Source organism: Fringilla coelebs, assembly GCF_963513975.1.
Source record: "Fringilla coelebs genome assembly, chromosome: 3".
Taxonomy (NCBI): Eukaryota; Metazoa; Chordata; class Aves; order Passeriformes; family Fringillidae; genus Fringilla; species Fringilla coelebs.
This window is the reverse complement of record NC_140030.1, coordinates 72,440,894-72,465,854: the sequence shown is the minus strand read 5'-3', so window position 1 is coordinate 72,465,854 and position 24,961 is coordinate 72,440,894. Positions and strand designations below refer to the sequence as shown.

At 39.0% G+C, this 24,961-nt stretch overlaps 1 protein-coding gene across 1 annotated transcript; it reads left to right on the top strand.

Moving 5' to 3' along the window:
* The first annotated feature begins 467 nt into the window (after positions 1-467).
* On the top strand, positions 468-23,774 carry ABCB10 (ATP binding cassette subfamily B member 10). The gene is made up of 13 exons (XM_084202713.1): positions 468-972; positions 8,311-8,511; positions 8,862-9,064; positions 10,674-10,808; positions 12,182-12,328; positions 13,081-13,216; positions 15,617-15,712; positions 18,167-18,376; positions 18,637-18,716; positions 20,417-20,597; positions 20,840-20,883; positions 21,902-21,936; positions 22,611-23,774. Exons 1-13 carry the CDS (start codon positions 507-509, stop codon positions 22,900-22,902), a joined length of 2,226 nt encoding a protein of 741 aa, XP_084058839.1. The 5' UTR covers positions 468-506; the 3' UTR covers positions 22,903-23,774.
* The last annotated feature ends 1,187 nt before the right edge of the window (positions 23,775-24,961 follow it).

Genomic DNA, 24,961 nt, shown 5'->3' with positions numbered 1-24,961 from the left:
AGACTTGTCAGGGTTGGAAGGGACTGCTGGAGATTTTCGAGTCCAACCCCATGGCAAGGCAGGGTCACCTCTAGCAGGTGACACAAGAACACGTCCAGGTGGGTTTTTAATGTCTCCAGACAGCGAAAATCCACGACCTCCTCGAACAGCCTGTTCCAGTGCTCTGCCACCCTTAACGTAAAGTTCTTCCTCACACTGAGATGGAACTTGTAATGCTTTTAGTTACAGACACTGCTCCTCGCTGTCTCACAGGGCACCACTGAAAAAAGTCTGGCACCATTCTCTTGGCACCTGCCTTTGAGATATTTATACGCATTAGCGAGGTCCCCTCCGTCTTCTCGGGCGCCATTTCGGCAGGCCCGGGCCCCCTGCCGTCCCTTCCCGGGCCGGGCGGCGGCAGAGGGCGCTGGCCGGGGCGGTCGGGAGGAGGCCGACAGCCGCAGCCTTATCAGCGCGCCGCAGGCCGGGCCGGGCCCGCGCGGCCGCGGGTTCCCGGCCGCCGGCCCATGGGCGGCGGCGGCGGCTCGGAGGCGCCTCCTCCTCCTCCTCCCGCCGCAGACCCACGCGGCGGGGACCTGCGACCGCAGCAGCAGCTCGGGTGCCGCGCCGGCCGCATGGCGGGCTACGCGCCGCGCCTGCCCTGGCTGCTGCCGCTGCTGCGCCGGGCGGCGCCGCCCCCCTGGGCTCGGGCAGCCGCCGCGGCCGCCGGGCTCCGCGCCCCGCCGCGCCCGCCCGGCAGGTGCGGGGCGCACTCCGCGCCACCGCCGCCGCTGCTGCTGCCGCCGCCGGGCTCCCCGTCCTACCGCCGCCGCCTCCTCCCCGCCGCGGCGGCGGCGGCAGCGGGCGGCGCCCCGCGCTCCCTGAGCACCGCGGCGGGCGCGGAGCCGCCGCGGGGGGCTGCGGGCGCTCCGCCGCGCTTCGAGGCTCGGAGGCTGCTGGCCCTGGCGCACCCCGAGCGCTGGAGACTGACAGGTACCGGGGCCGCCCCGGGGCTTTGCCCGAGCGGGAGGGGGCGGCGGGCGCCCCGCCCGGAGGGGCTGCCGGGGCCGGGGTGCGCGGCCGGGGTGCGCCCCCGCAGCGGACGCCGCCGGGGCGAAGGAGAAGGTCGTGCTTCCCTGGGAACCGGCCCTGCCGGCAGCATCCCAGCACAGCGCGGAGTCTTGGAGCGAGCCTTCCATACGTGTGAAAAGCTAAAAACATACATTCTCTCCCCTCTTCTCACTTTGCCATCTCTTAGTCTGTTGGTTTTTGAAGGGAAGGCAAAAGTTTTGCAAGTTAACAGAACTCGGTTCTGTTTGTTTAATGCCTCTGTGCATGTTCAGTGCTGGCTCCACAATCTCCCTGCAATAAATTTGGGCCCAAGACTACATGAAATTAAGTAAGAAGGGGAACCTGATGAGTTTAATTTTTTGAAATAAATTGGAATTCTCTCCTCCAAGAATTTTTTTGCTTAAAACATTTGTAAGATGTTTTGAAAATTGTTTATTTTCTACTGCCTATGCGGTGAAACCAAAACTGTGTGGCTATATAAATTACAGCCTTAACACTGATATTTTCAACACAGTATAAACAAACTTTTCTTGACATTGCTTCTCATGGGTTGATATGATCATAGCTGTTGGTAAGAAAACAATGTAAAATTATTATGTGCTTTGGGTTTTTTAAGGTATCTTTGTTGGCAGACAGCATGGGCACTGTCTCATGAGTGAGAGGCCTGTAGTCCTCTGTAAAAATATAGGTAGTTCCCATGGAATGAGTAAATGGTGTTTGAGAGGAGAGGTGAGGTAGTTAGACATATAAAGAGGCGGTTTGTGGAGTAGAAAATACTTTGCACAAGATTTTATTCACAGTGGATATTTACAGAGTTTCGTTACATGTTGGTATTATATAGCCAACATAATTTGGATCCAAATGAATGTTTATAGATTTTAGACTACCTGCTGGTTTTACAATGAAGTTTTATAAGACTGTGGCTTTCCCATTTAAATTTAATCAAGTAAATAAATCAGTTACTTTAAGGCTGGCTTTTAGGACCCTAGGCTTCTGAATAACTGAAAATTTAATTTAGTTCATTTTACTGGGCACAAGCTGCCAGCTTGTTTATCACAGGCAGGGTTATGGTATGCTTCTTTGTAATTATGTTTTGAAATAGAGAAAAGTATCCTTAGTCTGTGCAGTCTGCTGATGGTTTTATCTAAGTAATCAGCTATCACAGTTGCTAAAAACCAGCTACATGCAGTTTTGTATTTTGAGATAACAAATTGGCCTGAATTAAAGTTTTAAAAAACCGTAACACAACAACTTGATCATATCAAGTCATGAGGATGGAAAAAATATGGAAATGTAGTAACTGCTTTTCAGTGTTCAGTTCAGTTCATTCTGGGAGAAGAGTGAATTTATGTAGCATTCTTCTTTACTGACACCCTGCTTAAGGGCAAAATTGTAGTTAAGTCGTAATTACGTGGTGAGATAGAAAAGCTAACAGGAAAAATGCTTTTAGTCATTATAGAGTGCAGGGTTAACAAATATGGGTAAAATGTAGGTGGTTGTAGGGCAATTGCAGGTACCCATTGTTTCTAAAATATATTAAAATAGTTGCATTTTGTTCCTGTTGCACCTTTGTACAGAGAAACTAGTCCTTAAAAACCTAGTATGACTGGGTTTGCTGCATTCAAAAAAGAGGAAGGTTAATGGTTTCACTATATGGAACAATGAACCAAGGGTAAAACATTTCATTTCCTCTTCAAGTCCATGTAACTGTTTAGCAAATGCTCTGAGATCTCTTCAGAGGGCTTCAGGTGCTGTTCAGTTCTGCAGGAAGGCCAAGTTCTTCCAGGTTTTCTGTATTGTGTAGAACGGGTGGCTGGTAACATAAGGGTGTAGTAGTGTGGAGTGCTGTGTGCCTTTTCTGGCATCCTACGTGGCAGAGTCGTGGTGCTCTGCCTGCTCCTTGCAGTTGTGAGTTGAAATTCACAGTCACAGAAGGTGAAGAGGTTGCCGTGAGGACAGTGGAAGAGATTGGGAGCAGAGGATGATTTATGAGGAAGTTGAGCAAGCCTAGCTTCACCCATCTTGGTGCGCTGGGGAAGTGGTGTCAGCTGATGAGGTGCAGGTACAGAGGTGAAGGTGACCTGCTCCCCTTGTGATTGGCAGCAGAGGAGAAGGTCCCATATTGCTCTGTGCTAGGCCTCTTCATGATCCAATAGCTCAGGAAGAAGCGGTGTGCTCTGCCCAGACTTCCCATGTGCTGGCACACAGCACCTCTTGCAGCAGGAGCTCCTGACCGTCTGTAGGCTCCTAGGAATGAAAATAAATGTATCAAATGTCATAATGTCCAAAAAAAAGTATCAGTGTAATATGTTCCCTGTCCAGTTACTTCTACAGCAGGGTAGAGCTATGAAGGTATTTTAAATGGGATATGTGTGTTAAATTTTGTTGTTTGCGATTAAAGTGGTAAAAAGAAGTCCAGATACTATGGTGGGAATGCACTCTGTTAGTGACTATAGTTTTGTGTAGTGGTTAGGAGTTTGTAAATCTTGTAGTACCTCCCAGGTTTAACAAAGGAGAGAAGTAGTTGTAGGAATTCCTTGGCTGATCTAGTGTAATCAGGTAAGGTAAACCTGCATCTTTGGTTAAATTCAGTTCCTGGGGAAGAGGACAGGGCCATTGTCGGAATTATTAAATCCTGCTCTGTGTGTGTGAGACCACAAAAATGCCTCTTCAAAATGATCCCTTTTATATCCTCCTGCCTCCTTGTTTCTCCCCATGAGAACCTGTCTGTTGCACTTTATCCAAACCACACTCAAAGGAAACAATAGTTGTATTGAATTGTAAAGTAAGCACAAGGAACTCTGAGATTTTTAATCCCATAGCACAATGTGCGCTTTCCCTCTATCAAACTTTATGTGCACTGAGTAAGAAGTTTTGTTTTGTACACAGGTCTTCTTTAGAGGCATTCAAGAAATGCTGTCTCAGATATTTTATTTGGTAATTTTTGGCAAGTTTGTAATAGCTGCTTTCCTACAGATTAAAATTTCAATTAAGTTAGGAGAGCACTGCTTTATTCATAATCGGATTTTATTTTACTTTAAAATTACACCAGGTGATGCACTTTGATCTTTTTGGAAGGCAATTCTTGTGGTTTTAAAATCATAATTCCTATATGTATATATATGTAGAGGTAACTTACTGAGTGTTTTCTCATGTGCAGTGCACCAATAAAATATAGACTTGGTGCTTTTTGTTGTTTCTCCCCCTAGTTTTTCTTCCGATTTTATCAGTGTTTGGTATGAAATTCACAAAAGGTCCAAGCAGCCTTGCAGCTTTATCACAGACAGTTTGTTTTTCTGTGTAATTGGTTGTTTATTTTAAACTAGGGGTGAACTGTTAGCGAAGCTACTTCAGTAAGACATTGCAGAAACAGTAGCTGCTTCTCACTGTGATCAGTTAGATGCTTAGACCTTAATTTCCTCGGGGAATATTGTTGCTGCATTATTTGTGTGAACTGTGGATATAGAAGGAGTAATAGCTAGGTTGGTCTGGCATAAAGATTGTCTTATATACAGGGTAAATGTGAACAAGTTAAATGCTTTACTGTTAAATGCACTATTAAAAAGAGAAGCCATACTCTCTCCTCTAAACCTGGAGTTATTTTGTTACTTTCTAGCATTTTGTGAACTGTATTTTCTTTTTCTGAGCACAGTAACACCGTTGTTCTTAACAAGGTAAGGAGTATGGTTCTAAAAAGTTCTTGCATAATAATAGATGCAGTGCAGATGTCATGTATGAATTTAACACAGAAAGGAAAACACACCACTCATACCTAACCTAGAACTATACAGAACATCATTAAATGTTTACAGTGTACTCTGGAAGAAGATTTTTATCTTGTAGTAAGTATTTGCAGAGCTGACTCTTTGCAGGGTTGATACCCAAAAATATTGTGGTTCAGGATCCACCAAAAGGAAATGAACTTTATTTGACCAACAAATATAAAATTTACCAGTGCACCTTTCTCCCATAAAAAAAAATTGAAGAGTCCAGTCTTCCTGAGTGCACATTATAATGTGGTAGGCTTTATTCTGCACTCCAAATGCCCTTGTGGAAGGCCGGTCAGTGTTCAGCTTAAAAATTCCCCACATATGAATTAAAACTGCACAAATAACTGGTAAAGGACAGACATTCATTGTTACTGGTAGAAGGATATCTTCTACAAATCCACAACTTGTTTCTGATCCACGAGCCCTCCATATTTAAATGAAACCAGTAAAGTACCTAAAAGATTTCAGGAAGTTATACTCATAACTTGGGGAGTAGTAAAATACAACTACTGTGACCTGTTGCTGGGTTACTGTGCCCTGCTCATCAATACCTCATTTTTCTGTCTTTCATCCCTGATTGGCTTGGATGATCTTATTTCATCTGTGGTAAAATCCTTATGTATTTGTCGTCAAAACAGCCCCTCACCAAACAGGCTTGCAAGTGTTTTGTCTTCATACACTTCCAGATACTATACTGGGTGAGAAGGGTGCTCTGTTAAAAACCAGCATAATTAGAAACATTCACTGTCTTGGTGTTGTTTTTGTGTGTAGAAAATTAATTTATGATACTTTGGAGTCACTTAGTCTACATTCTCAAGAGAGGTTTCTGATAGCTCTGCCTAGTTATTGCTTGTAAACGTCGTGGTTTATCAGTTGGCAAACTCGTCTTCTTAGGAAGTTGCAGGTTTGCTGTCAAGAAGCAAGCCATGTCGACCTTAACAGAGAGTGTATTGATCTTAATAGTGATAAAGGCATCACTTTGTGCAGCAATCTGGATTTCTGTGCAAGCAGACAAACAAAATGTTTGCCTAATGTTTCCAAGAGAACCAGCCATCTTTCCTTGTCATTGCTCCTGTTGCCACTTTGAAGTCCTGGTTTTATAAGTTCCACTGATCTGTCTCACATTTTCTTTACTGTCTTCTCAGAGCCTTCCAAAAAATTACTTTAAAAAGTAAAAGGGTGTGTTGTGGTTCTTTGTTTGATGTAATTTTCTGGGTAACAGAGTAAGCCCTGTGAAACTACTACTACAGTTTACTCTGACCTTTTTTTCTATCAGCAACAACCTTCACTGTCACTGGCGTGTCTTCATATCTAGTTGCTGAACACATTGAACTGCTCCCTTCAGCCGGTTATCACCATGACAGCTCCTTTGAAGGAGGCGATACAATGAGTGTTTGCTGGTTCCTATATTTTTTCAACTAGTCAGCATTTTAAAAGAAACAAAAAAGAGCAGTCACTTGGCAAGTGTGCTGTTTTCTACTTGGTCTGCTGGTATAATCAACATGAAAGTTTCAGTTAGGGAACTTTATTTTACATGTGATCTGTGATTAAATTAATAAAGACATGTATGTTGCTTAGTTCAGTAGTTTTCAGTTTGCTTTAGATACAAGTATTTGCTTTTCATTCAACAGTTCAGGCTGTTGGAAGTAATTACAGTGAAATCTGTGCTAGTTTGAATGAAGAAGAACTGAAGATAAATTCAAGCCACCAGACAGAAACATATTAGGGGTTTAGCTATACAGTCCTCTTCCTTCTGTGAATATTTATATCTGCAGTTCATATGTACTGTTCCATCCATAACGGAGAAATTGTCTGGACTCATGGAGACTGAGCTGGCATGCAGTACTGTGCTTATAATCAATGCTTTTGTCCATCTCCAGCTGCCTGGGAGACCAATCAGCTTTTCCTGACAGGAATATAACCTGGAAATAACCTGGGTTTTATTGGATTTTTCCCTGCTGCTTCACAGCTTGAATCACCAGTGCTGCCAGGCCGTTAATAAGGTCATTCATGTATTTTTAGCTAATGGGTAATATCCTTATGAGATGTGCCTATGGCATAGATCAATAATTTTGCACCAGAAAGTTTTTCACTTTCTCCTCTGGTTTCTTATAGTTTCTATAGCTTCAAATTAAAAATCTAAATCCTGTATCTTTCACACACTTGCTGGCTGGACTCTAACACAAGGGAAAGATTGCAAATAAATCTTGACTAAGAAGCACAGGCTGCAGCTATGCATTTTTTGTACTCTGAATTCTTCCTTACAAATACACAGCAGTACTTACACCTCAAGCACAAACTGAAACAAAGCTTTCTGTGTGTGTGAAGGTGGTAAGAGGCATCAAACCACCTGTGTCAGGTGTTAGAAATACTGCCTACCGCAGTGTGCAGTAGGGAGGCTGGCTGCTGTCTTCATCATAGAAGTGGTACAAGAAGCTCAGTAGAATGGGTCTAAACTTCAGGACTTTCAGCACAGTATATTTTTTGTTTTCAAAGACATTATTTGCTAGTAGTTTTGCAGCAATCCTATGAATGGTTGCTGTAAGTGTGTGGTTGGTTCTTGGAAAATGATGCTATATAAAGTCACTGTTGTGGTTTTCATATCAAGTTTGTTCAGTTTTCAATTAAGATGTGGTTTTTTCTAGCTATGAGCCTTCCAAGCTTGGCTTGCCTTTTTAAAATTAAACTTTGTTCTTGGCTCAAGAAATTTCTTTGCAGATTTAAGTTCAACAATGTAATTTTTGGTCCAGTGTAATTTTCATACTTTGTGATACACCTTCAAAAAGCTATATGGGCTGTTTCATGGGTGATCCTGCACCTGGGATTCAAGAGCTCCGCTCATCAGCCAGTGTGCTTCTAATTAAGACTTACACTATTTTTCTTTTAGACCAACAATAGTAAAGAGTAAAACTAAATGAATGTTTGTAAGACTTAAAATAAAAATAAATTCTAAAATTTATCAGTTAAGAGGAAATCAAATTTGGGGATTGTTTTGGTTTCTGCTTTGTTTGGGGTTTTTTTTCCCAATAAAATTACATAGTTCTTAGATCACATCTTTACTTCAGTCCATTGTTATCTCAAAAACAGACAACTGGAAGCTTCCATACAGTGACAAGCATGAATAATAAAACCCAAACCAAACAGGAGTTGAAGGATTGTATGTAAGAATTAAGTAACTGTCAATGTTCTCTAAGGGTGATACCTGTGAAAAGTTAAACTTTTTGGGTGGTTCTGTTGAAGATTAGATAAGATAAGCAATTCCAGGACTATGATTGTATACAGAGACTTTTCAGAGTCTTAAAATGTGCCTTGCCTAAGTTACTTTATACAGTGGCTTAAAATACCCCTTTCACTGGGTGTAAAAGACTGCTGATTATTTCAATTGGGACTTGTAAGCTTAATAGAAGTTTCAAGTGAAAAATAATTTCATCTGTACTATTAATGATCTTGTAAGTTTAGAATAACTTTCCTTTTTCTTGTTGATTTGCAGCTGCAGTTGGCTTTCTGGCAGTTTCCAGTGTCATTACCATGTCAGCTCCTTTCTTTATGGGGAAAGTTATTGACATTATTTATACAAATCCCAGTGAGGATTTCACTGACAGCCTGACCAGCCTGTGTGCCTTGCTGAGTGGAATCTTTTTATGTGGTGGTGCTGCTAATGCTACACGTGTCTACCTCATGCAGACTGCAGGTAAAAAACAGAAGCAGAAGTGGTACTGAGAGTCAACTTATTTTTTGCAGTCAGGATATCTAATGATCTTAAACAAATTCTTGGTCATGGCCAAGAGATGATTTTGGAATTTGTACCTTTTTTAACCAGACCAAAGATAAACTAATAGTGCAAACATAAGTATGCTGGAATGATTGCTCATTTTTATTTGCTGTTAGGTGAGATCTTAAAGATCTCACCTAACACATCTTATCAGACTTTATTCCCTGTAATGTGCCTTGTTGGGTGCTGTGCAATCCTGTGATTTTTATATTGTTGGTGTCTATGTAAAGTCTCTTGTGTCATGCTTGACTGACTTATGCTTTTGACAGGACAAAGGATTGTGAAACGTTTGAGAGCAACCATGTTCTCCTCTATTGTGAAGCAAGAAACAGCTTTCTTTGACAAGACCAGAACAGGAGAGCTGATAAACCGCTTATCTTCAGATACAGCCCTTTTGGGCCGCTCAGTGACTGAAAACCTTTCAGATGGGCTCAGGGCAGGAGCACAAGCGTCTGTGGGGGTTGGAATGATGGTATGGTGGTCTCTTACTTGCTTGACACTACTTGTAGTTTCACATTTGTTTCAGTTCTGTTAGGTGAGTGTGAGTCAGACCAGTAACAATTGTGTGCTCTTGGGTACAAGGGTATTTCACTGGTTATCTGCAGATGCAGAGATTATTGCAGTAGCTGATGTGCCTGTAGCCAGCCGCTTGATGTTTACTCACAAGCAAAATTTGGAGGATGATGGATTGACATTAATTACTGTTTCTACCCAAAGTTATCAAGAGAAATGTAGCAGGCAAATTGCTGAATTCCATTCTTACTGAAGATACTAAAATCAGTGATAACATTCCCATGGTTTCAGGTAAAATACAGTGTGAAAGGCCTCATAGAAAATCATTTAAGCTGGTTGATTCTGGTTAAGCAAAGGCAGCACTGCATATCTAATTAATGCCAAGGATTTTTGCAAGTATTAGTCTTTCTGCTTTAGTCTGTCTGTAAAGAATATGTTTATGTAGGAACCTTGTTAATGGAGGCTTCAGTGCAGGGCATCAGTTAATATTCCTTGGTGGTCTGTTGGATTACATGAACATCTGACTTCTCTTGAGGGTTTTTTTTGTGGCCTTAATTTCTTTATGCTTATGCTTTGCAGTCTACTTGGAGTTAAAAACAGACAGAAAATAGTCTCCTCATAAAAATAAGCTTCCAATATTGTCATTATTAGAAACTGTTAAGAGTTTCCACTATGAAACTTTAAAGCTTTAATATTTTGTCACTGATAAGAATTGCTGATAAGAATGGCTTTCTGTGCTCTCTTACGAAGGGACTCTAAGGCTTTATCTTACCATAGATAAAATGAGATAACTTTATGTAACACATCCTGCCCCAAAATACTGCCATGACATGGTTGTAAGAGGAGTACTATATAAGCTTGCCAAGGAAAGGAGGAAGATATTATTATTAAATAATTATAAAGCCTGTCAAGTACGTTGATTTTGAATCTTTCTGGAGATTTTTGTTTTGAATAGAGAAAGCAAGCTGAAATTAAAACACATTAGATCTAATGTCAGTAAATCTTATGAAGAGAACCTCTTCAGGTTCATTAGAAGCAATGATCATTACAAGGGATAAGTTTTGCAGCAATAAATTAAATACCCTGTTCCACCCATTCGTGGGTGCTAGGGAGTACTGGTGACTCCATCTGGTTGTTCCTCAGTTACCCAGAAGTACTGTATGATATTTCTCTACTCAGAGCTTCTGTATTACACCATCTATTTAATAGTTGTGAAAGCACTTTAGAAACTGTGTAATAGCTTATATCTTTCAGCATCCCCAAGAGATTTCCTGGTAGGCCTGTTTACTGGCAAGTTAAGGTGCTTGACTAAGGCCACACAGAGTACCAGTGAGAAAGCTAGAAATTAAATCCAGATGGCTTTGTTTATAGTCCTTTGTTCTAACTTCCCAAATGCTGTGGAAGAATGGATATTTTGCCTGGAAAAAAATTAAAACATGATAAATGAAAGCATGGCAGCATTAAATCCCTCCTAGTTTTAGAAAAGTAGCAAGCAAAGTTGCACTTCAGTACTCAAGGGACTATTTTTAATCTGAATGCTAAACTCTGACAATACCTTTTTCTTCTAGTTTTTTGTTTCCCCTAGCCTTGCTGCATTTGTTCTGAGCGTTGTGCCACCCTTGGCTGCCCTGGCTGTGATTTATGGCAGATACTTGCGAAAGCTTACTAAAATGACTCAAGATTCTCTTGCAGAAGCAACACAGGTAACCTTTCCAGTTAACTTTAAAGTTGCTCTAGTGCATTTAGGTTAATATCTCTAAAGTTACAGATCTTCTGAAGACAATTGGACTGTTAGTTCTGACACTGTAGTTTAGCACCTGAGTAGTATGACAGGTAAATGTCAGTAACACTTATTCACAAATCACAAAAACAACCGTGCTTCCTTTGTCCGTAGAAATATAACACAGAGATACTAGGCCTTGAGAATTTGGAAATGTAAAAAATTACAAGGAGCTTAGGCTTTAGCTTTGTGAGAGCTAAAAAAAAAAATCAGCCTATGAAGTCCTGTGGAAGTTGGTACCTGGATTTGGAAAGCACTTTCCTTGGATTATGGTTTTGAGCTTGAAGCTATCTGGAGCATACTAGACGAATGCTTCCTTTGCTGGCAAGTCTGTCTCTGAAGTACATCCCTGATGCTTGACCTTATGGTCAGCTCTTAAATGTTCATGGGGCCTGTTTCTTAAACATTTTCCTCAAAGGCTTAACATGGGGAAACATTATTATAAAGCATAGAAATATAATTGGGAAAGCTGTAGTTAAAATAGTCACAGTTGTCAGCTGTTAGAAACTTGGGATGCCCTTTGTAGAACTGTGTAAAAGGAAGATTAGCTCTCTTCTGTTTGTCTTTCTCAGACTGTGTTGGTGGGAAGCTTGTGCCTTTGTTAACCAGGTGTGGGACTTCATATGAACAAGCAATTGTCGTGTTCCATTCAAATTTTCAGGTTGAATGGGAGATGAAAGAAGAATTTTTTTTTTGTATCATACTTTTACTTACAAAAGGGGAACTTGTTTTTTCTAAGACCATCACAATGTCCATTAACAACTTATGAGGTATTTTAGAATTAATACCTTGCTGTTTAGAAGTTAAAATACTGAGTTGAAATGAGACATTTGTAATTGGGCTAAATTAATTCCCAGCATTGCTTTGATCAAATGAGTGGAATTGTTGTAGGAAATAACTGCAGGCGTTTTTGCATTACTTAGTATGGAACAGAATATTCTTTATTTTTTCCCTTCCCACATTGTTATTACATATTGTGAATAGCCACTTCCCTATGGGTGTTGTTCATATTGAATTTTTTAACCCTACTTTTATATTTTTCTGTCTCTGCTAGCACTTGAGACAATCTTGAGGGTTTTTTTAAAACTGCCTGGGCATGCAGTTTGCTTTTAACTTAATAGAATTTTAAAAATGGGGTTTGGGGTGGGGAGAGAAAGGCATGAGAAATTTTCCAGTGCTATCCAAAGATATGTAGATTAGTGAAGTGATATTGGTTTAACTTTCAGATGTTCTGTAATATGAGCATTTCAAATTGTGTGTCTCTGTGGATCTGTTTTGTACTTTGCTTCAATGCAGTTAGCTGAAGAGCGTATTGGAAACATCAGAACTGTTCGAGCTTTTGGGCAAGAAATGGCTGAAATGGAGAAGTATACAAAAAAAGTTGATTATGTGCTACAGCTGGCTAAAAAAGAGGCACTAGCTCGGGCAGGCTTCTTCGGAGCAGTAAGTGTATTTAATGAAAGTAAGCCAACCATGTTATGCAAAGTGTCAATTATTTTAAAACTCCCCATGATACTTAAAAATCTGCAAGTAAATTATTGAGAATAAATTGAACGTATATAAAACTGTGGGAAGACTGGACTTAAATAAGCCTAAATTGCTGTGAAACTGCATCTCAAGATAAAACAGTATGATAAAGTCACTATAAGCCTCAATTTCTGCACCACACCCCATAGCAGGGGACTACTTATCTGAGGCCACACCTTCTATTCAAGGAATTAAACCAGTGGAAACCTTCCCTACCCTTAGCATTTAGAGGTTTGGCTCCCCAGTGAGAGGAGCATCAATCATAGGAAGGTGGGGAATGCGCAGGTAGGGGAGGGAGGCTTGGATTTTTCCATAACTGTTTGTCTAATTGAATTCTAAAACTGGAACATAACTGCAAACTATCAATTCTTCCTTGGTCATGATGGTCAAGAATAATGTTTAGTGTTCCTTTCCACTGTGGGGGAAAAAAAGCCAAAAAAGAGCTGCTTGCTTTTTGAGCATTTGTTGGATAGCCCAGTGCCATGGATGTCTGGCAGGCTGTTGGCTGGCTTTACATTAGAATTGTTGAATTTACCTCAGTCCTCCAGAAGTCTAGATACCTATAGTGTGAGAGTTCTTTTCCTTAGAAGGAAAGTTCTGAAACAACATTTTGGAAGATGAAATTTAAGATGTATATGACAAAATCTGCCTTTTCCTTTTTTCTTTAGACTGGCCTTTCTGGAAACTTAATTGTCCTCTCAGTGCTATACAAAGGAGGATTACTAATGGGCAGTGCCTACATGACTGTTGGTGAACTCTCATCTTTCCTAATGTATGCTTTCTGGGTTGGCATAAGCATTGGAGGTATGTAATGGGAAATTAGGTTTTCTTCACTTCAAAGCATTACAGTCATTATAGGGGTGGGAGGGAAGAAGCTCTTTTAAAATCCAACTTTCTTAAAAAGTCTTCCAAATAAACTTCTCAAGAAATTTTTTTTTTGAAGAGTTAATGAAAATAATAATCTTTAACTTAATATGAGCCTTCTTTTTCCCCAAAAGAAAGGCAATTTTTTTCAATGCGTGCATGTGACAGTATATATTACTTTAATTTTCTTAAGGTCTAAATTAAGATACTTGCTCTATTGTGTAAAGCAATAAAATATTTGGGTCTATGTTAAGCATACTCTATTTAGAAAGGCATGTAACATTTAGCTGTGATTCAGTATAGAGTGTCCTCAACTCGAAGAGTAAACAAAGTGCCAGCAGAATACTGCACTCAGTGCTAACTTCCTGGTTTTCCTTATTCACTGACTCCTCCCAGAAGCCCACAGTTTTTAATCTACTGGCCCAGCAACAAGCTGTTCATCTTTTTGTCAGAGCTGTCTTCATGGCTGCATACAGGCAAAAATGAAGATAAGTTGCTCAGAAGCTCTACAATTTACTGGAAGCATTCTTCTTCAAAATAAGCCTGTTAATTCTGATAGACTAGGAGGGCAATGCAGCTTTTTCTTTTTTAAGACTAGTCCTGATATCACAGGGAGCACAAATATGTGCCTGAGGGCAAAATTTAACAAACCTGCTTCATTGTATATCAAAATTCCAGTGGCACCCATTCCAACTACCAGCCCCCTTTCTTCTCTGCTTCAGTCATTGAAGTTCAGTCAATGGCGAGATACCTGACACTTTGAAAACATGGGACAAGCTAATATTAAATAAATGAAGATTAGAGGCACTGCTAAAAATATCATTGAATTAACTTTCATTTACTATAAAAACATATTTTTAAATTCTAGGTCAGATTATTGTAGAATGTAGTTCTGCACAGAGCTCATTCTTATGGGGACTCTGAAGCAGAGGTGTCTTGCCACAAGAGGCCTGCCTTCCTAGATGCCTACAAGGCATATAAATCTTCCAAGTGCTGAGTCTGCTCTGTGTATGTCATCAATACATACAGGAGTCGATGCAACAACTGTGAAGTTCACTGCATAATCTGTGACTTTGCCCCTCTTTGTTGTAAGTTTGCTGTGTTTTCTTCCAAACACAGAACACGGGTTATGAAAAAGAGAAGTGTTTTCTAATTTGTATTTGCTGTCCATATTACATAATGTTTTGCTTATGAGTGGTTGTGAATTTGCAAACCTCAGTGTTCAAGTTCGAAGTTGCTCTTTGAGGCTTATGCCTTCCCCTGCCACGTCCTGCTCTAGGATGTGATTCTTTGGCTCTTTTTTCCAAGCAGACAGCTTTTCACCATGGGGCGAGCATGCACACTTGCTAGTGTTGCAAACTTTCAGATAGTCCTCAGCAGCAGCATGATGAAACACCCTGCCTACACTTACAGACTTGTGACCTTGAGCTGAGCTTCTTGCTCTGCAAAAGTAAACCAGTAAATCCATTATATATATATTTAAATCCATTATATATATATTTAGATATACATATTTTTATATGCACCTTCATTTTTCTGCCCTCCCAAAATAACTCTTAAGCACTTTCCAGGAATTCAAAGATCATGAAATCGGTGTCTTTCTTTTGAAAGGCACACAAAAATTTAAGAAATTGGACATCTTATATCTATGTACTAGTCCATTTTTAGTTCTGTTAGTTTCTGTGTTTATGTCAGCTGGAAAGCCCTTCAACCAAGCTACTTTCAAGATGATTCACACATCTGCTAAGAACTGGGACCCAGAACTATGTGCAGGCCTTGTCCTTAGCTTTTGCTTTCTGGCATGGGAGACACATTCTTTCCCTTGTCCACTTTCCACACACCTTCTCAAGCATCACTTCAGCCTTAGGTTTTGTGCCCTCTCTCTTCTGTGGCTGACTCAGCCAGGCTCCCCTGTATTAGTGTAGACCTATCTGACAAAGAAGAGCATTCAGAATGCTCTGTTCTACTGAATTATCTGGGAATATAGCTGGTTGAATGCAAAGCCATCTCCCCAAAGTTGGATGCTGTTCTTCCTGACAGCTAAATGACAAAGGGCATACATAAGCTGAAGTGTATTAACATTTTCTTTTCTTCTTGATTTGTTTTACTCTGAAGAAAATTTATTTTACTCTTATATAAAGAAGAATGGTGAATAGGGGTTATTGGTAGCTCTCAAATTAGACTAGATAGGATTTAACATGTTTAACAGTTTGTTGGAATAAAAGATCCTCTACACATCTGATCTTTCAATGCTGCTGCTGAAAAGTATAATGCTAACTTTATCTCTTCTATGTCTTCCATTGCATATGGATGCATAATACTGTTTTGCTTTTTGTTTAGGTCTAAGTTCCTTTTATTCTGAGCTAATGAAAGGACTAGGTGCTGGTGGACGTCTTTGGGAACTAATTGAAAGGAAGCCCCAACTTCCATTTAATGGTAGGTTCTTGGTTTGTTACTGTTTAAAGGTTGATTTTGTCTTATGGGTCAGCAATACTTCAGAAGGGTGTGTGTAACACTTAACGGTAGTACTGACTTACATAATTTTCCAAGAAACTAAATGTAGTCATAATCCTTCTGATTTTACCTAAGTACAAAACAAATGATGAAAAATTTCTTTAATAAAAATTTTAGAAGCCAAAAGCTTAGCTTAGCTTAATTAATTACTTCTGGTTTAATTATTTTTTATTTATTTAATTCAGAATATGATTTTGAATCATATTACTTTCTAATTTATGTGACTGAGGACATGGTCATTTCTAGCTTTTTGGAATTTCTTGTTGATGTCATCACTACTTCCTCTTGATTCAGCTTTAGAGTAAAAAGAGTAGAAAGAAGAAAAAGGAGAGGAGGATGGAACTCTTTGAGATGGCTGTATCTCATATTTCCACCGAACAGTTTACCATGCTTGTCTCTAATGGCTAAGAAATGGTCAGAGAAGCTTTCAAAACCAGGTAGTTTTCATTAAGAGTATTGCAAGCTTAAACATTTCATACTGATCCAGTGAAAATCAGCCCATAGTAAGACATGTTGATATGAATCCTAACTTGCAAACACACAATTTGAGGCCTTTCAGCAACACATACTAAACTGAGTTTTTGAGTTGTTCTGCCATAGGAATCAGGGACTGAAGCATGACTGGGGAATAAAAGGAAGTAATGGGTAGGGCTGATAGGGGGACTTCTGCTTCTTGGAATAGTATGGATGTGTAGCTACAGCAGGTGTTGCTTTTGGAGTGATTTGCACATTTCTCCTTGCAGTAATACTACCCACATTTCTTCTTTATTAGAGGGGGCAAGATTTTATTTTTGCAGACCTCCGGTTGTTGCTGGTGACAGCAGATATCTTGGGAGCAAATAATAATGTCTTTTTTCTTGTATCTAGAATCCAAACAAGAGACAAGTACATAGCTTTCAGATATTTTTACAATGATACATAGAGGAAGGATTTGTGGTTGCAGACTTCCTGTATTGCAGTAGATTCAGTGTTTCAGGCCATGGATAGACTGTGCAATAACTGCAACTGAGACTTAAGATAAGTGATTACTTGCTACTGTGGTAATAATAAGGATTATGCTGCTAACACAGGATTTAGCAAACACATTCATTTTCTGAAAATGAGGGTTACAGGCTACTGTGGAAACATTACAGTGTGCATGTCCATTGGTTAAAGTCAAGGAAGGAATCTGGAATTGTATGCTTTTGCCTTTTCCATTCCAATGCTATGATCATTAAACTGAAAGCCTGGAGAAGAAATGTAAACCTGGAAAAAAAGAGCGGAACTAGTGAAATCTTGATTGCTACTGATGGGTGTCTTTGTTTCCTATCCACAGTTACTGTTTAACCAAACAATGGCCTGTGCTACCCTATGCTATGGCTGGTTGGGAGTTACTTGTGTGCTGCATCTGAAAAGAATTAAGGGTCTGAGCTGTGCTTCTCCAGCACAAACATGACTCCCTAGTACTGCCAGTTCTTACAAAGTTGGTGGGAACTTCATCTTTTGGGAATGCAGCCCCACTGTCCAATTAATTTGCCTTGTATGGATATGTGTCACTGGGTTTTAACAGGGCTTGAAGAAATTTTGTTTCTTTGTCTTAACTATTTATCAGCTTTTTCTAGTAATGATATTAAGATACTTGTTTAAGTCAAATGCTGTGTTCCAGAAAGAAGCTGGTTTTATTTAACTTTGATAGTTGTTAATTCATGGTGGTTTCATTGATGGAAAATTTCACAAAGTGAAATTTTCGTTTCAGTGAACTGTTGCCCAAGAGTTAGGCCTCTGATTGGTATTTGAATTTATTAAATATGCTTTCTACTGAAAGGAGAAAATAAAACTAAAAATTGTCTGTTAGTGCAACAAACCTAGCAGCAGCTTTATTCCAGCGTCAGGAACTGCTCTTGTTCAGAAGAGGGTGCTTCAGGTGACTTTTGTGGCTTGGTGAAAGGGCAATAAATGATTTGCAATGTTTATCTTTTTGTGTTCTGTGGCAACAGGACTTTGGCCTTCACCAATGCCTTTTTATTTCATTGCTCCTAATTGGCAAAGCTTTAATTGTTTACAGTATGTTCACTAATTCAGATAATTGTATGAGAAGTGATTGTTGTTAGTGGTTAGGTATTAGCAAGATGCAAATTCTCCCTCTTCCTGTAGGCAGCCTACAGGTTCTGCGCTGGTGAGCAACCTGAAGTTGCATTCAGGAATGATTGGTATACCACACTGATTGACTCATGGCTGAAATATAACCACTGTGGTCCTGAATTGTGGCTTGCAGTTATCCATAGATTGAATGTGGAGACAGATACTTCTACTGAGTGTCTGTAAAGCAAATTCTAGGAGGGCTGAGCTAATTTTTGTTTCTGTTCACATTTCTGTATTTTATTCTTTGTTATATAGAGGGAATCACATTAGGCAAAGACATATTCAGAGGTGCTTTGGAATTCAAAGATGTTGAATTTGCATATCCAACACGTCCAGAAGTATCAATTTTCAAAGATTTCAGCCTTTCCATTCCAGCTGGCTCTGTTATGGCTCTCGTTGGCCCAAGTGGTACAGGGAAATCAACGATTGTATCCCTTTTGCTGCGCCTGTATGATCCTATCTCAGGTATGGTTTGTCTGTTGCTCTCATTTGCAACAGTTAATGTTTTGCATCTCAGATAAACAGTTATAAACAGTTGGGGTTCCTGTGCTTGAGATCCATGTCTCCTGGGGTGTACGGTGACCTTGGGTGGTGCCTGCATAGCTTTGCATTTCTGATCCACCAGCAGAGTGTGTGATTCCCCAGGGGTTGTCATTCTCAGCTGTTCCTTCAGACTCTTTCAGTATGTGTCAAATACACTTGACTTCACTGTTTCCTAACTTAAGGTACTATCACCGTTGATGGCTTTGATATCCGTCAGTTAAATCCACTGTGGTTCAGGACAAAGATTGGAACAGTAAGTCAGGTAAGGAAGAAAAAAATCTAAGTGGGTGAAATAATTTTGTGATCAACTAGCTTTTCCTCACTTTCCTTCTTTTTAAAAAGACATAATTAAATACCTCCATCTCACCATAACTGCTGTTGCAGATGCTTTGTTCTAAAAATAAGTATTAAGAGCTAGTTCCAGTATTCTCTAGTCTGTTTTTACATAATCACAGAGATCCAAAATGTTAGTTTAGAAGAAAAGTGTGCAGGCGGAGACTGGAAGGTCAATTGCTGTAAATTGTGTAAGTATGACCAACCTAATGCTTGCTATAATTTGTTGAAGAAAGTAACAAAAATCTTAACACTTAATTACCTTTTCTATTGATTAAAGTCACACAATCATATTTTACACAGCCATTTAAAAAACTGACCTGCTGTGCTCTGAGTAGTTTCCAGGAAACCATAATCTCCATTAGGAAAGCATGAAAATACAGCACAGGTAGCACTTACTTACTTTTATAGTGCCACCTTCCTAGCAACCTCCAGACTCTGGAAGTCAATGGTGTCTTAAAAATAAGCTATTTCATCAATTAAATTGTTCATCTCCCCAGATACTTCACAGTGCAATTAACTGTTAGGCTGATGTTCTGGTTAAAAGCATAAGAGTATTTGTTGCATTTCAAAACAACTCCTTTATGTAATAAAGCCATGAAAAGCTTTTGTGCAAAAATTATTTTCTTGTTGGCACATTAGCATTTTCTTTTTGAAAGAGTCTATTCCAGTAGGAGGTCAATACTGGTATTCAAAGAACATGACTCTGCTTTTTAAGCAGAGCTCACTTACTTTGTTTTAGACATTTTCCCATTGTACATCACTTGTCCTATCTCACAGTTCTCTGTTGCAAGCTTGAATACAAATTAAATGCATATAATGCCATAAAATCTGTGTAGAGATTAAAAAAAGAATGATCATTGTTGCATATCATAGAATAGTTTGGGTTAGAAGGGACCTTTAAGTGTCATCTAATCCAATCCCCCTGCATTGAGGGGGAACATCTTCAAGTAGATGTGGTTGCTCAGAGCCTCATCCATGAATGAGCCTGACTAGAATGTTTCCAAGGATCGGGCATCCACCACCTCTCTGGGAAACCTCTTCCAGTGTTTCACCACCTGCATTGTAAAAAAGTCTTCCTTATATTTAATCTAAACCAACTCTCTTTTAGTTTAAAACCATCACCCCTTTTCCTATGACAACAGACCCTGCTAAAAAGTGTTTCCATCTTTCTTAGAGCTCCCCTTTTAAGTCCTGAAACACCACAATCAGGTCCCTCTGGAGCCTTTTCTTTTCCAGGCTGAAGAGCCCCATCTCTCTCAGCCTTCCCTCACAGGACAGGTGCTCCATCCTTTCCATTTGATGATATGTGGCAAAGTACAAAGGAAGGGCTTTTGATGTTTGAATGTATAGCTCTTCCTAAACTCTTCCTAAAATATTGGGAATTGAGAGTTATGTTTTGTCAGTTAAAAAAGCAACTTAACTTTTAATGGTTTTCACTGTCCATTTTGGTGTTAGGGGAGGAGGTTTTTTATTAGTCTTTTATTCAATTAACTCTAGCTTACATATTATTTTTATGGATATTGTAAGTGGGGTCTTGTAAGTGGGATTTATGTTATCTGACATACTAGATAACACATGCATACAATTACAGATCTACCATATTAGTTTTGTGTTTGCATTTGTCAGGAACCAATTCTCTTCTCCTGTTCTATTGCTGAAAATATTGCCTATGGTGCAGAGGATCCTTCTACTGTGACTGCAGAGGAGATTCAGAAAGTTGCTGAAATAGCTAATGCTGCTAGTTTTATCAGAGATTTTCCAAAAGGGTTTGACACTGTAGTTGGAGAAAAAGGAATTTTGCTTTCAGGTATGTCTTTATGTTACTTATTTTAAAAATCTTGATGCTATTGAGTGATGTAAAAATTCCATCATTTTTTGTTTACCACTTTTTTCTCCAAGCTGTAGCCTGGCATAAGTATTAAGAGAATTCACCCCTCACCTCCATTCCCCACTAAAGTACGTGGACCTAATTCTGCTCAGCCCAGGCATTCAGTTAAAATTACCTGACATCTGTTTTCCTATTTCAATATACTGATTATTTTTCCCCAGGTGGACAGAAGCAACGAATTGCAATTGCTCGAGCTCTGCTCAAGGTAAGCCAGCACCCAAACAACTATTTAACTGTTTCTGGGGGGGAGGCAGGAAGGATTAACAAGGAGGAGGTATTTCAGTGGGAGAGGTAGGAAAATATTTTGAAAAGGGAAAACTTTATGTTAATGAAGTTTGAAAGGGCTGAGTGACTTAACTAATGACAACTTACTTAATGTCAGTGCTTCTTTCTATATTTTAGCCATGTTTTTTGATAGTTCTTGCCAAGACTGATGTTGAATCATTGTAAAATGGCCCATTTCCATAAGATGAGGTCAAGGATGAAGGAAGACTTTAAGAATGTGGTGCTATTAAATGCATACATGACATGTCTCTGTTCAGATCCCTATCATTCATGGGTTAATATTTCTGGGTTGCAGTTTACTAGGACTTCAGATGCCTTGTCTTAGCTTTGAGGGGAGGTGGCCTGGATTTGGAACAAGACGATATTTTAGGCACAATGTAGTGTCATGCCTTTCTTTGATGATTGGTGTGGGTCTAGCTTGCTGGCAATTTTTTTTTTTTTTAATAATCTAACTGGGAGAAGTTCTTAAATGCTAGTTCTTAAGTACTATGTGTTTTACCTGTGAGTGAAATGCTGCTTGTTGGTAGGGCTTTGTTATATTCAGTTACTAAGACAGTTTTGTATAGCAGACTGACTGCAAGCAAAGGGTAGCTGAGCCTCTGTGAAAGAGCCACATAAGGATGTCAAACTTTTGACCACACCACTGCCAAGAATGCCTTAAAAATCATCCCCCCCCCCTTTAGTTTGTATCTTTCAAGTGGTTATCCAGGAATAGTATTCTGCTATTTTAGTTTGGAAAATTTGAAAATGGAGGAGTCTTGTTTCTGTTTTGTCCTCTTAGCATTTAAATTTCTTAGAAGTAATGCTTTGAATGACACTTTTGATGAGATAAGTACTCTTACTTGATGTTTTAAGCTATATGAATCCTATTCTGTATTGATATAAATATTCAGATTTTATTTAATTGTTATCATAACCAATTCTATTTTCTTTTTCAGAATCCTAAAATTCTTCTGTTAGATGAAGCAACAAGGTAAGAAGTAAAAGAAACTTAGAAAATAGGTACCTGTAAAACTCAGATTTGGGAACTGTTCCCTCTTCTTTCTCCTTTTCCTTTTCCTTTTCCTTTTCCTTTTCCTTTTCCTTTTCCTTTTCCTTTTCCTTTTCCTTTTCCTTTTCATTTTTCTTTTTGTATTATACATTATCTAGCCCCTTATTTCTCTCTAGTCACAAAAAAGAATGTGCCTTCTAGAATGCATGACTTGTTTAGGAAACCTCTAATAAAAGCTGTTTATGCAAAGCGGAAAGGAAGCCTGGTACATTGTGATTTTTCACGGAGTTACATTCATAATATGTAACATGATTTTGAAACGTCAGCTTAAGACTTTTTTGGATCTTTAGTTTAAACTTAGATCTTAGTGTAAAAGAGATAGGATTATTGTGCGGTGTAACTGATTTTTTCCACCAACTTAATTTGGTGTTATTTCTCAATGCTTATTTTTGCATATAAGAATATGTCATGCTTATAACTTGGATATGAGTACTGAGCATGTTCATTAAATATTCCGGCAGTTCCAGTGGTTCATCTTCACCACAAATAGAGAGGGTTTGCAGTTTTGGCAAAATAAGCCTCATGCATACAAAACCAACCTGCCTTACAATAACAAATATCCTCCTCTCTCCCATCCCCACCCCATTTGTTACTAGTGCTTTGGATGCTGAAAATGAGTATCTAGTGCAAGAAGCTCTGGACCGGCTGATGGAAGGGAGGACAGTCCTAATCATTGCTCATCGTCTGTCTACTATTCAAAATGCTGATTTTGTTGCAGTCCTTGGCCAGGGTAAAATTCTTGAATGTGGGAAACATGAGGAACTACTTGCAAATCCAAATGGACTTTTCAGGAAACTAATGCAGAAACAAGCTTTTCTTCAGAATAACGATACTTTTACATTAGATTTACAATCCAGAGAAAAAGATATATTTAAAAAAAATGTATGAGACAATGTATGAATAATTACGAATTTCAAAGATTATAACTTATGTTTCAGTTATGTAAAGTAAATGTTATATTTTTCCAAAATGTACAAAATATTCTTTTGAAACTTAAATGTGTTTAAACTTTTTATTGAAAGCTTTTTAATAACTATTGTAACTTTTAAAAATATCTGTCACACTGAGGTAATTTCAGGGCATAGATTTTTCTGCTTGTGTTATTTTGAGGCTGTCTAGAATCTTGTTTGCTGTAATGCACTGTATGAAGATGTGCTCCATTCTCAAGTAAGTTCAGTATTTTAAAGATAATTAAATGACAATCTTATCATTTTCATATCATTGTCTTTCTCTTTCCCAAGGAAGTTTAATGTTTTGTGCTTGTCATTAGTTTCAAAATGCTGGAATTCAACAATGCATGACACTAACACACTCTGAAAGTTCTGACTTCTACTGCACTGTCCTTCCATTACTGTTTGTTCTTAAATGTGATTATGTGTTCTGAACTTGACTATGATCCCCATCTACAGTTCCTGTAAAGAATTACATGTTAAAACACATTTTAGAGAATATGAAAGCACAAGTTGGAGGAAAGTTCTTTAATAAAACAAACAACCTAATGGAAAAAAAGGCAACCAAACAAAAAAACTGACTTTACAAAAGGACAAAGGAAGTGTATTACTATATGAAGTCACATAGGAAAATCTAAAATTTGCATGCGTTTTCTTCCCTTTTCTATTTTCCCATTTCTTTAGTTTCACTTCCTTTCTAAGATGATATCAGAAAGAACACGATCTCCCATGTATGTTTTTGTCCTTTGTAAAGGCATATGTAAGTTTTGTATTGTTAATTAAAATTTCAGTGATAGAAATCATGAGTTTTGCCTAACTACTTAATTAGAAACAACTAGTAAACAACCTTCTCAAGAACAACTAGTAAAATAGCAGCATTACATTAATTTGAATAACTGCAGGGGGATATTGGGATAACTGTTTGGCAGTGAAGAGTTTCCCTCATGTTTCTGATTCTATTGAAGAGTCTCTTTCAATAGAATCTTCTATATCTTATATACCTCTTTCAATAGAGATGCAAAACCCCACAAGGAGATTTTACAAAGCTAGAAACTTCCCAGGTCACGTTAAAACTCCATGCTAGGAAAACTTGTTGCTGGAAGACCTTATTGGCAATAGCTGAAATACCTAGTGCTGGGCAAGCTTAAAATGTTAGTGCCATTAATGGCGCCTGGTGGAATATAGTGAAAATATAAGAGAATAAATATAAAACTACATCCAGATGTATCTTCACATAAAATTTTCCTAGAAGCATATGTTGTACTAAAGATATGCAAGAAATAGTCCTGACCCAGTGTTTAATTTCAATGTTGACTTTTAGTTAATGTATTTAGAGGGGTTTGCATCTTTAATCCTCACTCATGTAATTTGTCCTTAGGTGAGATCCAACGCGCCCCTTTATCCCTGTATTTACATGGGTTACAGGAATTACTTGAACTGAATGAGTGTTTCATGTCTTTTGTTCATTAGTTGACCTGGCAGGTATTGCAGCCGACAGAGAAGTGTGAAAAGCTACACAAAAGCTCTAGTCCACCTAAAGGCAAATGTTTGTCACAGCAGGTACATTGGTTAGCAGACTTTATTCGAGTTAGAACCACTCAAAAAACTCCTTGGGATATTTATGGGACAGTCTAGAAATGGTTAAGTCTCTAACTGGTATCAGTACATATGATTTCTGAGTAGAAAATGAGATTGAATGTTGAATTGTGTCTCTCTCCTGGAGATGGAGCTCTTTCACAGCTGGGACAGCCAAAGGAAGCCGACTAATTCCCTGCGGAAGTGCAGCTGCGTATAGATAGAGTTCAATCAGCTAAACACAACTGCTCATGCTGCATCGTTTGAAATATTTTAGGAACAAGCTGTGAAGAGGAGCTTTCAGTTTTTCAAATAATTTGAATGTCACCAGTCATGAATGTTGGGAAATGTGGATGTCATCTTGAATTTTCTTCCAGATTTTTCTGTATTTGCTTGTTTGTGCGTGAATTTCCTGGTTTGGT